At 65.3% G+C, this 13838-nt stretch overlaps 1 protein-coding gene across 4 annotated transcripts; it reads left to right on the top strand.

The window, feature by feature from the left end:
• Positions 1-920: 920 nt before the first annotated feature.
• On the top strand, positions 921-13826 carry SNPH (syntaphilin). 4 transcript variants are annotated; one of them, XM_068700325.1, is made up of 6 exons: positions 921-1292; positions 1406-1464; positions 8367-8444; positions 9330-9431; positions 10619-10768; positions 11390-13826. In XM_068700325.1, exons 1-6 carry the CDS (start codon positions 936-938, stop codon positions 12516-12518), a joined length of 1875 nt encoding a protein of 624 aa, XP_068556426.1. In that variant the 5' UTR covers positions 921-935; the 3' UTR covers positions 12519-13826. The 4 variants fall into 4 exon arrangements, with proteins under 4 accessions (XP_068556426.1, XP_068556425.1, XP_068556427.1 ...); XM_068700324.1 differs by having other exon boundaries at positions 9231-9431; XM_068700326.1 differs by lacking the exon at positions 9330-9431.
• Positions 13827-13838: the final 12 nt, after the last annotated feature.

The following is a 13838-nucleotide window of genomic DNA, read 5'->3' as shown; positions in this document are numbered from 1 at the left end:
AAAGGAGGTTGGAGGCGAGCAGACGGAACAAACAAGAGACAGGTCGTCAGGACGTACACGCATTGAAAGCAGGCTGTATGGCAGAATAAATGAGGTACAAACCTTGCTGGAAACAGTACCTGAAGAAAGACTGGAGTGGATTCACAAAACAGGTTTGTCAGAATTCCAAAATAACCGGCTGGGACTTCCAAATGGAGGCTGCAAAGGCAGAGGAAGCGCAAGGAGCTGGTGAGCAGCTGGCTCTGAGACTTTGTGCGTGGCTGGGACCTGGGACTCGGGTTTTTATTCTTGGCCAAGCGTGCTCAGGTGTTGGACTCTGACACAGTGCAGGAGCCAGTTCTCCGGCCTTGCTGTCACACCAACAGTTTCCCTCCCTAAATCCTCTGGCACACACGTGTGGGCTGTCAGATGTTGGTGTGTAAGAGCAGCGGGGGCACGGGGACACCCCCCTGCTCTCCCTGCAGCCACCCTGGGGCACTTGTGGGGCCGCAGAGCAGAGCTGGAGGCCAAACCAGGCCCTGCTGCTGACCTCAGGAAGCCTCACGCTAGGGTCCCAGGAGGCACGGAGGAGCTTCACCCTCTCCGGTCACTCTCTGAATAATTTGGGAGGTTTATCTGGCTCGCCATGGAAGGCAGCGGGTGGTAGCACCAGGAGCCACCGGACCGTGCCGGAGAGCTTCGGCTCCGTGCCAGCGGCCACCAGCACGCACCCACCTCTCCCAAGGGGAGCTCTCCTTCCTTCCCCGGGGGGCTGCTCCCCAGCCCTGCTGCTGCTTTTTGCTGCTCGCCCCAGCGCCCAGCTCCAGCCCCGGCTCGGGTGAGGCGCAGATTTTTGTGGTTTTCGCTGCTCCTTGGCCCCAGTGCGCCATCAGCGAGCCCCGGGCGCATCCAGGGCTGGGGCGGAGAGGGCAGAGCCGGGGGACGGGGGGGCGAGGATGGGGCCCCGCCGCTGCCAGCTGGGTGGGTTGGGGGGGGGCGAGCGCGACCCCCGGGCTGGGTTTTTTTGGGGAGTTGCCATAGAAACGGAGGGGAAACCCCCGCGGGGGGGCACCCGCGCCGCCGTCGCTTTAAGAGCGCTGAGGAGCGAGGCAAATTACGCAGCTGCAAGGCTCATCCCTCCCTCCCTGCCTGCCTCCATCCCCGTCCCTGCCTCCATCCCTGCCTCCCTCCATCCCTCCCTGCCTCCCTCCATCCCTCCCTGCCTCCCTCCCTCCCTGCCTCCATCCCCATCCCTGCCTCCATCGCCGCCGAGGAGCCGAGCCGCCCCGCCGCACCCATGGAGGCCGGCGCAGGTGATGGAGGCTGGGGAGGGCGCGGGGCAAGGGCCCGGGGGGGGTCCCTAAATTCTCCTCCCCTCCCCGCGCATTCCCCCCGCTCACCGCCCGCTCTCTCCCTTCCCCACCAGGTCGCTGAGGCCGCCGGCTGGCCCTGCCGCCCCCACCTCGCCGGGGGGGCTCCGTGCAGGTGAGCGGGGCAGGGGGCACCGGGGGACCCTCCTGGCTGCGGGATTGGGGATGGGGATGGGGACCCGCACCCCGGGGGCTGCCAGCGCCCCTCTCCGCATTGGGGGGGCTCAAAAAGGGGGGGCGTTAAGGGCAGAGGATGCTTGGGGTGGGTCACGCGTCGGGCCTGCAGCACACCCGCATCGCATGCAGCAGACCCCGCGGCACGCACCGGACACACGTCACGCTCAGCGGACCCGCACTGCCTCCTGCACCAGCACCCCGGGGTGGGCACCAGCACCCCGGGGTGGGCACCAGAGCCGTGGCGCACGCACCGGACCCACGTCCTCTGCAGCAGACACACTGCACACACCCACGGCACGCCACTGGCCCCGCATCGCAAAGACTGGACCCGTGCGGCATCCACCAGACCCCCACGGCATGCATCAGACCCATGTCGTGGTCACCAGACCTTCACCAGACCCATATGGCATGCACCAGACCCCCATCACCTGCACCAGACCCCCAACCCACTCACCAGACCCACCCTGCACCCCCCAGCCATACGGCACGCCCCGGACCCCCACCGCACGCACTGGACACACCCTGCATGCACCAGACCCTCCCCGTGCGCACCGGCCCCGCATCTGCTCCCTACAGAGCCCAAACGTTTCTCCCAGCTCTGCGGGGCGTTGCAGGAGCTGGAAGCTGCTGGGCGATGGCGATTTTATTGCTTAATGGCCTGTAGCTCCGTCTCCGAAGGGATACAGAAAACAAACGGGGTGATGGATGAGCCCTGCGCTCCTTTTCTCTCCTCCCCGCAAGGTCAGTGCTGCCCGCCCGGAGGAGCCCGCTGCTGCGTGTTTGTTGTGCCTGGGAAGTGTCAGTGCGCCCACCCCCGCTAGGAAACGTCTGGGTTGTGTCGTGACCTTGTGCGAGGAGGGGAAAATGATGGTTTGCAGGGCTCCGGGGGTCCCTGGGCTGCGAGCTTCTCCGCCTGGGCTCAGAGGGGGGCAGTGCCCGCGCTGGGGGGTGTCGGCGGCGGAAAGCGTCGCAGCTGGCTGGGGTGGTCCAAGCGGCGTGCCATTAAATGTGCCATTAAATGTGCCGTTAAATGTGCCATAAAATGTGCTGTTAAATGGGCCGGGACCTCATCCTCCACCACCACCACTGCCTTTCCCAGCCCTGATTCGAGGTGGATCGTGGCTAGGGCAGGCGTCCCTTCCGCCACGCCGAGGCTGCGTGTGCGCAGAGGGGAGGAGTAGCCGAATTTCTCTCCCATATCGCTGCCTCCCTACCCCGAAGGAGAGCTCTCTTCTCTCTGCTTGCTGGTCCTCAGCTCGGCTCCAAACACAGGAGGGGCTGAGAGCTGTAACTGCCCCCCCGCCTGCTGTCCTGCCAGTCTGAGCTGAGACTGGAGGGCCTGGGTGCCAGGCACCCTGCTCCTGCCCTCTGCGCGGTCGCTGCCACCGTGGGGTTTGTCACCAGGCTCTTTTCCCTTTCCTTCTGGGGGTGCAGCTCAGGACAAACCTGGTCCCATGGCTCAGGCCCCGTGGGGCTCCCTCAGGGAGCCAGGAGGTGCCGCGAGTGCCCCCGTGGCCGTGCTGGGTTGGAGAGCCTGGGAAATGGGGAGAGGAGGGGAGCGCACGGGGGCTCAGCACAGCACGGGAAGGTCAGCTGGAAAAGTGGTGAGCTGCATGACCCGGCCTCTAATGGTCTCTATTTTCCTGTAATCTCTGGGTGTAAGCTCAGCATTTTATAACAAAACAAGAGAATAAAAGGAAATACGGCCGTGTTTCGTGGCGCGCTATAACAACTCTTAGCAGGATGGATTTTTCGGTGGTGTTGCATAAACCTCCCGTGCATTTTGCCCCGAGCCCTCTGCATCTGCCCTGTGCGGCCAGCAGGTGAGGGTCTGCCTGCTTTGGGATCCAGGTCCCTGCTGGAGCAGGTTTCCAAGCCCCCAGGGACCTCGCTGCCCCCCTGCAAGCTGCCAAGCAGGAGCGAAGCGGCCCCTAACCCTGATGGAGGTGGCGAGGGAGCGCGGCACAAAGTGGGCACCGGGGTGGCCTTGGCTTTTACAATTTACTCGGTGAATTTCCTCCGGTGTCTCTGTCCCCAAAAGCACCCCTGGGGCTGAAGCAGGAGCGCGGTCGTGGTCCCGGCCGTGCACCAGGCTGCGGGTCTGGGGGTCCCCTGGGGACCCCTCCCTGCCCATACATCTCATCATCAGCCCTGATGGCCTCATCCTGCTTCTCTCCACAGCCTCCCAGACTGGTCCCGGTCCCCTTTTACACACCAAAGGATTCTGGCCCCACTGCTGTTTTCTGGGCCGCAGCACCCACTTTGTCCCAAACGCAGCTCGTGGCTGTTTATTTTGTGCTTTGTTTATTTGTAGCGTGAGGGAAAAGCAAAGCCAGAGAGGGCTCCTCGCGATGCTTTTCCTGCTCCTTGGGAAGCCGAAGCTGTGCTTTGCCTTCCCTCTCAGCTCCCTGCTTTTGATGGGGTTGTCTCGGGGAGGCTGGAAACGCCGCAGCAGCCCCCAGCCCCGGGTGCCCGCAGGGTGCCACAGGGTGCTCGGTGCCCCCGCGGCAGAGCAGGGCGAGGAAACCAAGGAAACGTGCGGCTCAGGCAGCGGAGGAGCGACACCAAACCCTTCTCGTGTGGCTTTGGAGAGGCCTGGTGAGGTGTCTGGGCACCCCCCCAGCCCAAACACGTCCTTTTGCCTCGCCGCAGCGCGGATCTGCGCCGACAGCCCGGGTGCCGTGCGTGCGCTGCATCCGTCTGGGGCTCGGCCAGCCCCGTTTCGGGCCGTTTTTGCAGCTATTTCGAGCCCTGCGTGGGTGGCACGCGGCAGAGGCAGCCTGCTAGCACCGCGCTGAGGAAAATCCGACGTCTGTCCCGGTTCGCCGGGAGCAGCGAGGCGAGCAGGGAGCAAAATCACCCCGGGGGGGGGCGGTGACAAAAGAAGCAGCAGGCGAGAAAAGCGGGGAAAGCCGAGCGGTGGCTGGCGAGGCACCGCGCCGGGAGGCAGCCACCGCAGCGCCAGGGCTGGGATTCGGGCTGCGAAACGAGCCCGCCCGCCCCTGCGTGCCCACCACACGTTCCCCGGGGAGGACAGGATGAGCTGGTGGGGCAGCTCGGGGCAGGGCAGCAGCCGGTCTTACAGAATTGGAGAGAGGCGAGGTGTCTCCGGAGCTGGCAGGAGGGAACTCGGGAGCCTGCGATAGCGAAAGTCCTGGGGGAATGAGCTGAGGAGCCTTCAGAGGCCTCACCGGGGTTCCTTGGCACCGTTTGCCATGCAGGAAGGAATGTAGGAGGGAGAGTGAAGCTGGTCCAGCCCCGTTTTTCCATCGCTGGCTCAGCGGGGAACCAGCCTGGCATGGGGAGGTGGCAGCGGTCGAGCCAAAGAGGTTTCCCTGCAGGGCAGCAGCTGCGAAGTGAAGGCTGAGCTGCTCATCCCGGGGAAATCCTCCTCGGAGCTTCGGCTCGCCCTTCCCAGCGCTCTGCCACCCTCCTCCCTTTGCATCGTCACCACTGCATGGTTTTTAGGTCGGTGGTGGTGGGAGCCTGCATCCCTGTGCGATGTCCCTGCAGTGCCCGGAGCCCGCTGGGGGGGGACCTTGGCCCTGGGAAGCCACAGGGGGGGGGCTCTTATGGGTGCCCTGCGCTTTTGGGGAGATGATTTGTGCAGTGTCCTGGGGTGCTGGTGCCTGGCACCGCTACCGGTGCAGGCGTCAGCACCAGCAGCCCCCTGAGCCCTGCCTGCTGCTGACCGCAGCAGTTTGGGGATGCGCTCGCAACGCGGTCACGGCCAGAAATTGGGGAGGACGGCGGTGACGGCCACGGGCACGGAGGCTGTGAGCATCTGGGCAGCAGGCGGAGGTCACTGGGTGCTGCAGGATCCCCCCGGGGGCACCAGCACCCATTTCTTGTGGTGCTGCCACCACCCAGGCTCACGGGGTCAGGCTGGGAGGTTTATGGGGAGCTTTGCTCTTGGTTGGCTCTGGGAGGCAGGATTAGAGCTCATCCTGCTGCTCCCCCAAGCCCCATTTTAGCCCGGGCAGCAGCTCCAGCTCCTCCACACCAGGATTTGCCAGCACGCCCCGAATCTCATTCCCGTTGTGGGGCTCAGGTGCAGCTTTGTGGTGCCGGGGGAGACCTGCTCGGGGTCTGCGCCGCGGGCACGTCTCTGCTGGGGCACGATCCGCTGCCTCCAGCTCTGTGAGCAGCATCCCACCAGCGAGGGATCCTCCCGTGGTTTGTCTGTGCCCTGCTAGGCGTTCCTCCTGTTCCTCCTGCTGCAAAAAAAAAATGGAAATAAGGTGGAGGACATCAGGTCCCCCAGAGGTTCTTGGTCAAGGAGGTCTCGAGCTCCGTTGCGCAGCCAAGCACGGTGAAGCTTCGCTGGGTCCCGCTCTGGGTTCATCCCTTGCACGATTCGGGCTGTGCAGCCGGCTGCAGCACAACATCCTGCAGGGCCCTTTGTCTCCTTTCCCACTGCCCAGGCTCCTGATGCTCATTTCTGTTTCTTTTTGGGGTGCAGAGCCACTGCTGGAGCTGCCTGGCGGCGCAGGACCCTCTGCCCCCTGCGCTTCTGACACGGAGAAACGAGCCCACCCGTCCTCTGCCCTAGCATGGCTCGCTTTCCACCCCGATGTTTTTATGGGATTTCTTCTCTCCTGCAGCTTTCCTCTGACTCCTTTCAGAAGCCTCCTGCCTTGGATGATTTGGGATTGCTGTGACCTGCTCTCCATCACCCCGCTGCGTTTCCTGGCCCTCCCCGCGGCCGCTCGCGGCTGCCATTGTCTTCCTTGCTGGCGAGCGCGCAGCGCGCTCGGGGCCTCGCTCATTTATCTTTGAACACTTTCCATTTCCTCTCTGTGCATTTCTCCTAAATGCCTAATGGACGAGCCGCCGCCGCAGAGAGCCAGAGCCGCTGTGCACGGGCTGCTTGCCACGGCGGCGCTGGGAAAGCTCTCGCCCAGGCTGCCACCAGCGGCACGCGGCGTTTCGGCTCCAGGCTGGCTGGGGCGATGGCTCTGCCCCTAAAAATCCCCTCCTGGGTGCTGGGCAGCTGCCCGGTGGAGCACAGAGCGGGCAGGCTCAGTCCCTGTGTCAGTTTTCCCCCTGGAAAGCCCCGGCTGGGGTTGCAGCAGAGCTCCCTGCGCCCTTTCCGTGCTGGGGAGCTGCAGCGGGGTCCTTGCTTCTTGTGCCTCTCTCCCATTCAGAGCACTGGGATTGTCCCGTGCTGCCACGGCAAGGCTTACACCTCACCGTAGGTCCTCGCCCTGCTTCCCACAGTTGTTTTAATTCTGCCTGCAGACAGTAATTACCTCGGCCCTCAGAGGCAGGGCATTACCGCAACCACGTGGGATCGGTGCGGTGGCTTTGGCCCCGAGTCTGCCAAACCTGCCTGACCTCGGCAGCTTGTGGGCACTCGCCGGAGCCCCACTGCGGACCCAGCCCGTGCCATGAGGGTGCTGAGTGCCACACGGAGGGCTCCTTTCCAAGCAGAGCCTCGTCGTGCACCCAAAACCTTGCAGTGGAGCAGGAGGCAGCGGTGATGCCGGGTGCTGCTCGGCCGCCGTGAGCCAGCGCACGCTGCTCGGGGCTGCGAGAGAGCCAGGAGTTAATCTGTGCGGCTGCAAATCCCCACAAAGCCCTGCCCGGGGGCTGCTCAGAGGATTGGGGTGACATGAGAGGAGCAGGGACAGGCTGTGCCCGTGCTGCAGTGCGCGGCGCTGCCGGAGGGCCAGGCTCTGCTGGATGCTGATTCACGCTGCTGCAGCAGCACAGCCCCGCGGCCGCGCACGCTGCCGGTCCCGGAGCTCTGACCCAGAGGGGCTCAGCACCACTGCTCCTGCCCCAGGACTTCCCCCCGTGCACATCCAGGACCCCCAAATCCTCTGGGGCTGGACCCCTGGGTGCTGAGCGGGGGGCTCACCACGGCTGCGCGCTGCCAGCCCTTCTGCTGCAGCTCCCCGAGCCCATCGGAGCCCTGCTTTGGGGAGCAGGTAGCAGCAAATCCTGGGGAGAGACGGGGGGGGGAGCTCGGTTTTGGGCAGGAATTAACCTGGGAGAGAAAATTTGGGATTGCCAACGCCAAAGGCCGCATCGGGTGCGAGCTGGCAGGGTGCCCTCCTTTCCTCCAGCCTCCCCCCCCCCCCTCTCCCTGCTTCTCTCCCTCCCCGGGAGCGGAGCCCCAGCAGCACTCAGCGCTCCCAACCCATCGATTTCCAGCTCCCATCGCTGGGGCTGCTCGGGGCTGAAGCTGCCAAAATCTGGGACAGACGCCGGCAGCTTGAATATGCTGGGGTTGGGGGTCCCACGTGGTGCCCCCCGCTGTCCCCAGCAGCCCGCGAGCACGGGATCCAGCCGATAGCTCCGGACCCCTGGGTCTGCCCTATTTATTGACAGGCAAAGATCTGGGGTTCTCACGGGTTTAGGGCTGCTGCTGCATCACGCAGGGATCCTTACCTGCTTTCCCTGCTGATCCTGGCTTAATTAATGACGAGCAAGAAATGTCCCAGCCCGCAGCAGGGACAGCAGCGTGCCACGGTCACCGGTGGGGTGGGACATGGCGAGGTGCAGGGCTGGGTGTCAGGGCCACGAGATTTCATCCCATTTCTGCCCAGGAACACTCGGGTGGGCGTCTGGGCTGCTTCTGCTTGGCCTTGCAGTGAAAAAAGCCCCCACCCCAGCTGTGGTGCCGGGGCAGGACCCCGTGCACGCAGCATCCCCACGATTGTGAGCCATGAGAGGCTGGCAGAGAGCAGAGCTGGGATGTGCACGGGATGCAGCCCACGTCCGTCCCCATAAAGGTGACCCCGAGGCTTAAATCGATGCCCTCGTGCTGGGGCTGACCTCTGTGTGGGTTTTTCCCCACCCTGACCTCCTCTCTCTGTTGCGTTTACCCCGCAGTTCCCCCGCGCCCAGGACCCGCGGCACCGTGGCCATGTCTCTGCCGGGGAGCAGACGCTCGTCCACCGGATCCCGAAGGTGAATATGCTTCAGCCTCTCGTCCCCGGAGCCCGGCCGGCTCTCCTCGTGGTTAGCAGCAGGGCAGGAGCCCCCCCGTCCTCCCGTGCACCCACCTCGGGGCTGCTGCTCCACGGCACGGCCGCCCAAACCTGGGTTGGGGGCGCCGCATGGCACCGCTGCACCGCGTCCCCGTCTCCGCATGGAGCACCCCCAGCACCGCACCCCGTCCCTCTCTGTGTGTCTCTGACCCCCCCATGTCATCGATAACTTGGTCCTGGGATCAATCCTTGGTCCCAGGATCAGCTCTTTGGGCTCTGGGTCGAGTTCTTGGTCCCGTCTGCCAAAGGCAGGTGCCGGTGGGGGCCCCGTCCCCAGCCAGCGGCGCGAGGGCGCTGGGGGCAGGCGGTGACACCGGGAGGTGCCCACCCCTGGGAAGGTCCCTCCTTGGGCTCCAGTGATAGAAAGCAAAAGGGAAAAGTGATTAAAAAAATGCATTTATACCCCTCTGAATGTTTCCACATCCTGGGCTGCAGGTTTGGAGTGAGGGGCTGCAGCCAGCGCCGGCACCAAAAGGCAGCGTGGGCACCACAGCAAAGTGCCCCCAGGGGGGGGCTCCTGGTGCCGGTCCCTGGGGTCTGGGGGTGCCGTGCTGGTGCCCAGGGGGGTGCCACATTATGGGGAGGGGAGCGGGTGGGCAGCCCCCCTTGCCCTGCCTTTGCGCCCGTCAGCGTGTCCGTGCCATTTTGATCCCCGCTGTTTGTTTTGTCCTTTTGTCTTGTGCGCCCTCGGCGTGGTGGTTGGCAGTCGCGGGCTTTATGGACGGAGTGGCTTGGCCTCCTTCTTTAAGTCTTCGGCGCCCTCAGCCACTCGGCCTGAGACACAGCCTCTTCTCCCTGCCTCCAGGCGCCCCTCGCCCCCCGGGAGGGACACCTACGGCACCTCCTCGCTGAGCAGCAGCAGCAATTCTGGCTCCTGCAAGGGCAGCGACAGCAGCCCCACCCCAAGGTAACCCAGCGCCCGCAGCCCCCCCACGGCAAGGGGAACAGCACCCATGGGAGCTCTGCCCCCAGTGCTGCCGGAGCCCAAACCCGGGGCAGGGGCCGCAGAGCGAGGCTGTGCTGCTGCCGTGGCGGCTGGGCGAGCTGCCCGTGGGGCTGTGAGCTCCCCATTGCCCTCCCCAGCACCCCCCCGCTGCCGTTGTTGTGTCTCCTTTCCCTCCCGTCCTTCCCGTGGCTGTGGCTTGCGCGCTGCACGCACCCCCCCCCCCGCTGCGCCTTGGCTCACTTTGGGACAGGAGGTGCAGTGGCAGGGCTTGGTTTCATCCCCTTCGTGCTGTGGGGCAGGGTTTGGGGCTGCCTGTGCCTTGCACCAAGCTGGGGCTGCCCCCACCAGCCCCCAGCCCCGTTCCAGCTCCCGGAGGAGGTGGCACCAAATCTGGGAGGCAGTGACGGGCCTGGGGGCAACCTGGGGAACGGAGACGGTGCCAGAGCACGGATGGGGTGGCCACGGGTATTGCGAGGCCCCGTTCAGCCTGGCTGCCCCTAACGGAGCTGCTGCGATGGGCAGAGGGCTCAGACCACCCCACTGCGACCTGGGGGGGCTTTGGTTCACCCTGATGCACTGCGAGAGCTCCTCGTGCTGCCCGCAGGTCCCTGCGCCTCCCCCTGCTCCTCTCGTGCACCCACGGAGCTGCAGCCGACCCCATCCCCTCCTTCTCCTGGCCACCCCCTGCTTGCCCCGGGCTTTAAACCAGTGCCACCAGCCTCATCTGTCCTGGTGGCAACGCAAGAAGGGCCCCAAGGTGCTGCACCACGTGCTGGGTGCCCCAGCTTGCTTTCCATGGGCTCTCCAAACCTGCCCCATCCTGAGCCATCCCATTGCGCATGCTTCAGACCCTCATCTGACGGCCCTGATCCCACCCTGGGGTCCCCACCCTCGTTGTGCATTCCCCAGCAAGCTTGCTCGGGGCCCCCAGCACCACCAGCCCCCCGCTCTGCTCGTGCAGGGCCTCGGAGAGCCACCGCCGAGCGGTGCCCAGGGTGGCACGGCCACCTTGCCGCCCGCATCCCTTCCCCTCCCACCCGTGGGGCTCTTTTGGGGTGCTTGATGGGGCTGGCACCACCCTACAAAAGAGACATCAGCCTCTCCGCCGAGCCCCACGCTGGCGGTGGGTGACGGCCGTGTCCCCGCAGGCGCTCGGCCAAGTACAACCTGTGCAGTGACAACCACGGCATAAAGCCACCCACGCCGGAGCAGTACCTGACGCCCCTCCAGCAGAAGGAGGTTTGCATCCGGCACCTCAAAGCTCGCCTGAAGGACACGCAGGAGCGGCTGCAGGACAGGTGAGCCCCGCGCCGTCACCCCCAGTGCACTGCAGGACCCGGCTGCCCGTGTCCCCTCGGTGTCACCTCGCCCTCGGGTTCGTGCCCGCTCTGCACCCGGGGAGCACCACGGGGCTGCAGGGCATCGCGGGCACAGCTCCCCCCCTGTTCTCTTCCCATGCAATCCGAATTCACTGCCAACCCGGCGAGCAGATTTCGGGGCTGCAGAACTTGTAAATCTCACCGGAGGTGACTGTGCCTCTTCCCTTCGCCGCCGGTTTTTCCCTCCCACAGTTTTTTCTGACGGAGTGGCTGAGCTCCATCTGCTCCTCGCTGCCTCCCCAGCTGCTGTGCGCCCGCCTTGGGCACCTGCCTGGCCCCACGCAGCCCTCTGCAGCCCCTCCAGGAAGGGGTCAGACACCTCTCCCAGGGGTCCCTGAACCTCTGGACCTGACCCTGGGTCCCAACCGTGGCTTTTTCAGGGTGGTCTCACCCCAAATCACTGCTCCAAGCACCCACGGTAACGGCTGGGCATGCGAGCGCTCGGCTCCGTGGCATCCCCAGCGCTGTCGCGGTGCCCTGGCACAGCAGGGACCTTGGTGACCCTCTGCGTGCCCACGCACCCACCCCTGTCTCTTGCAGGGATGCTGAGATCGAGGACCTGAAAACGCAGCTGTCGAGGATGCAGGAGGACTGGATCGAGGAGGAGTGCCACCGCGTGGAGGCCCAGCTGGCGCTGAAGGAGGCGCGCAAGGAGATCAAGCAGCTGAAGCAGGTGATCGACACGGTGAAGAACAACCTGATGGAGAAGGACAAGGGCCTCCAGAAGTACTTCGTGGACATCAACATCCAGAACAAGAAGCTGGAGACGCTGCTGCACAGCATGGAGATCGCGCAGAACGGGGCGCTGAAGGAGGAGGGGGCCGGCGAGTCGGCGGGGGGGTCCCCAGCCCGTTCCCTCACCCGCAGCTCCACCTACACCAAGCTGAGCGACCAGGCGGCCGGGGACCGCAACGTGGGCGGCTCGCAGACCATCTCGGTGGACGAGGGGGCCGACAGCGGCTTCGCGGGGGCGGACGAAGCCCCCGGCCGCCCGGACTTGCTGGAGGGGGGGGAACCATGCGCCCGGCTGCCCCCCAGCTCCACCTACGAGAAGCTGCTGGGGCTGCGGGGCGGCGTGGAGGCGGGCGTGCAGGCCAGCTGCATGCAGGAGCGAGCCATCCAGACGGACTTTGCGCACTGCCAGCCCGACCTGGACACCCTCCTGGAGAAGGTGATCAAGTCCCAAGCTTGCAGTTTGGGCAGCCCCACCTCCGCTTGGGTCTCCGAGTTGGAAGACGGCTGCGAGCAACCCAACCCCGCCGGCCCCATGGACCTGGTGGCCGCGGACCCCGAAACCGTGCCGGCGGAGACGGGGACCCCCCACAACAACCCCACGGTGCAGCAACCCCACGGCACCGGCTCGTCCGTGGCCATCACCTGCGTGGCGGCGGCGGCGGCGGAGGTGGAGGAGGAGGCGCCGGAGGCGAGCTGCGACGCCGCAGCCCCGGCCAAGAGCTACTGGAGCCGCCACTTCCTCGTGGATCTGCTGGCCGTGGTGGTGCCGGCGGTGCCCACGGTGGCGTGGTTGTGCCGCTCGCAGCGCCGGCAGGGCCAACCCATCTACAACATCAGCTCGCTGCTGCGGGGCTGCTGCACCGTGGCCCTGCACTCCATCCGCAGGATGGGCTGCCACGCCGTCGGCACCCCCGGGGGGAGCGCCCAGCCCTGACCCCCACCCACCCCGTCCTCCCCAAATCGCCACCGCCGCCCCCCTGCCCGCCCCCACGGACCCGACCGCTGATTGTAAAGCCCCCGTGCCGGCGTTGTCCCCGCTCCCCCGGGGTTGGGGGCACCTCGTCTCCTCCAGCTCCTTATGCAACCCCAAGGAGGGGGCAAAAAGGGGCGCGGGGTGGGGTTTGGGGGGGTTCTGCTGCTGCTCTGACACCTCTGTCCCAAAGGATGCCGAGGACCATTCGTGGAGGGGTGGTGACACACGGGGTGGCCAAACCCTGTGCCACCCCCCGGCATGGCTTTGGGGGTGCCACCCTGCCGGGGGGGTCACTTCATTGCACTTGCTTTCTTTTCGGATGTCCCCACGTGGCCTGGGGACAGCTCTCTGATGGCGAGGAGCCGTCGGGCACCGGGGGGGCCAGCATGGGGCCGTGGTGGATCCCAACCCCCCCATGGGCACCTTCCTTGCGCCGGGTGCAGCTCCGCGCAGTGACGGCAAATTGCGGCTGCTGGCGGGGGGACAGCGGGGAGCCCCCGGATAACTGAGACAGAATCGGATGGAATCGGATGGAATTGGATGAAATCAGATGGAATTGGGTGAAATTGGGCGGAACTGGCGATACCATTGGATATACCTCACGCGTCAGAGCAAGGCTGAGCCGCCCGCGGCGCCGTCGGTCCCGTACCGCTCGTTCGTTTGCTTTGCACTAGGGTCACTTTTTTTTTTCTTCTGGTAAGGACAAAAACCCCAGGGTGGGGACCCAGGTGGTGGTGGGGGGGTGAGGATGAGCCGACCCCTTGCTGGCAGCCTCCAGAAAATGCCTTTTTTTTCTTTTTTTTCTTTTTTTCTTTTTGAAAAGCAAAGACAGCAAAGGTTGGTCAGCGGGGGCCGGCGAGGCACCAGACTTCAGGCTCCCTCCTGGGTGTGCCGAGGGGCCCCGGCCCCCACCACGAATGTCTGCGGCTCCTTCGTGACTTGAATTAACGATGTGTTCCCCCCCCCCGACCCCCCAGCTCCGCTCTAGCACCCATGGGTGCTGCAGGAGCTGGCGACGCTCATGGGGCCCCGGCTGCTGCCCACTCGCCTTGGCCCCCGCCGTGTCCTGCATGCCCCGAGCCTCCCCGCGCCCCCCCAGTCCGTGGGGCCGGGGGGGGGCACCGTGTAAAATATTCGGGGAGAAGCGGTGGGACCGCAGCCGGGATATCAGCCTCTCGTGCAATGTAGTTGTGGATCCGTGTACGCGTCTGTCCGACTATCCAAAGCTTTGCCAAGAAATAAATGTAACGACTATATTTGAAAGACAAATCTATATAATAT

The sequence above is a fragment of the Anas acuta genome, chromosome 16 (assembly GCF_963932015.1).
Source record: "Anas acuta chromosome 16, bAnaAcu1.1, whole genome shotgun sequence".
Classification (NCBI taxonomy): Eukaryota; Metazoa; Chordata; class Aves; order Anseriformes; family Anatidae; genus Anas; species Anas acuta.
The sequence above is the reverse complement of the archived record's forward strand: the minus strand, read 5'-3'. Positions and strand labels throughout refer to the sequence as shown.

Bases quoted from the DNA above. Each gene is read 5' to 3' on its own strand.
- SNPH (XM_068700324.1), top strand. From the start codon at position 936: ATGGGGCCCCGCCGCTGCCAGCTGGGTGGGTTGGGGGGGGGCGAGCGC. The intron at 9,432-10,618 runs GTAACCCAGCGC...GTGTCCCCGCAG, and splicing joins GACAGCAGCCCCACCCCAAG to GCGCTCGGCCAAGTACAACC. The intron at 10,769-11,389 runs GTGAGCCCCGCG...TGTCTCTTGCAG, and splicing joins CAGGAGCGGCTGCAGGACAG to GGATGCTGAGATCGAGGACC.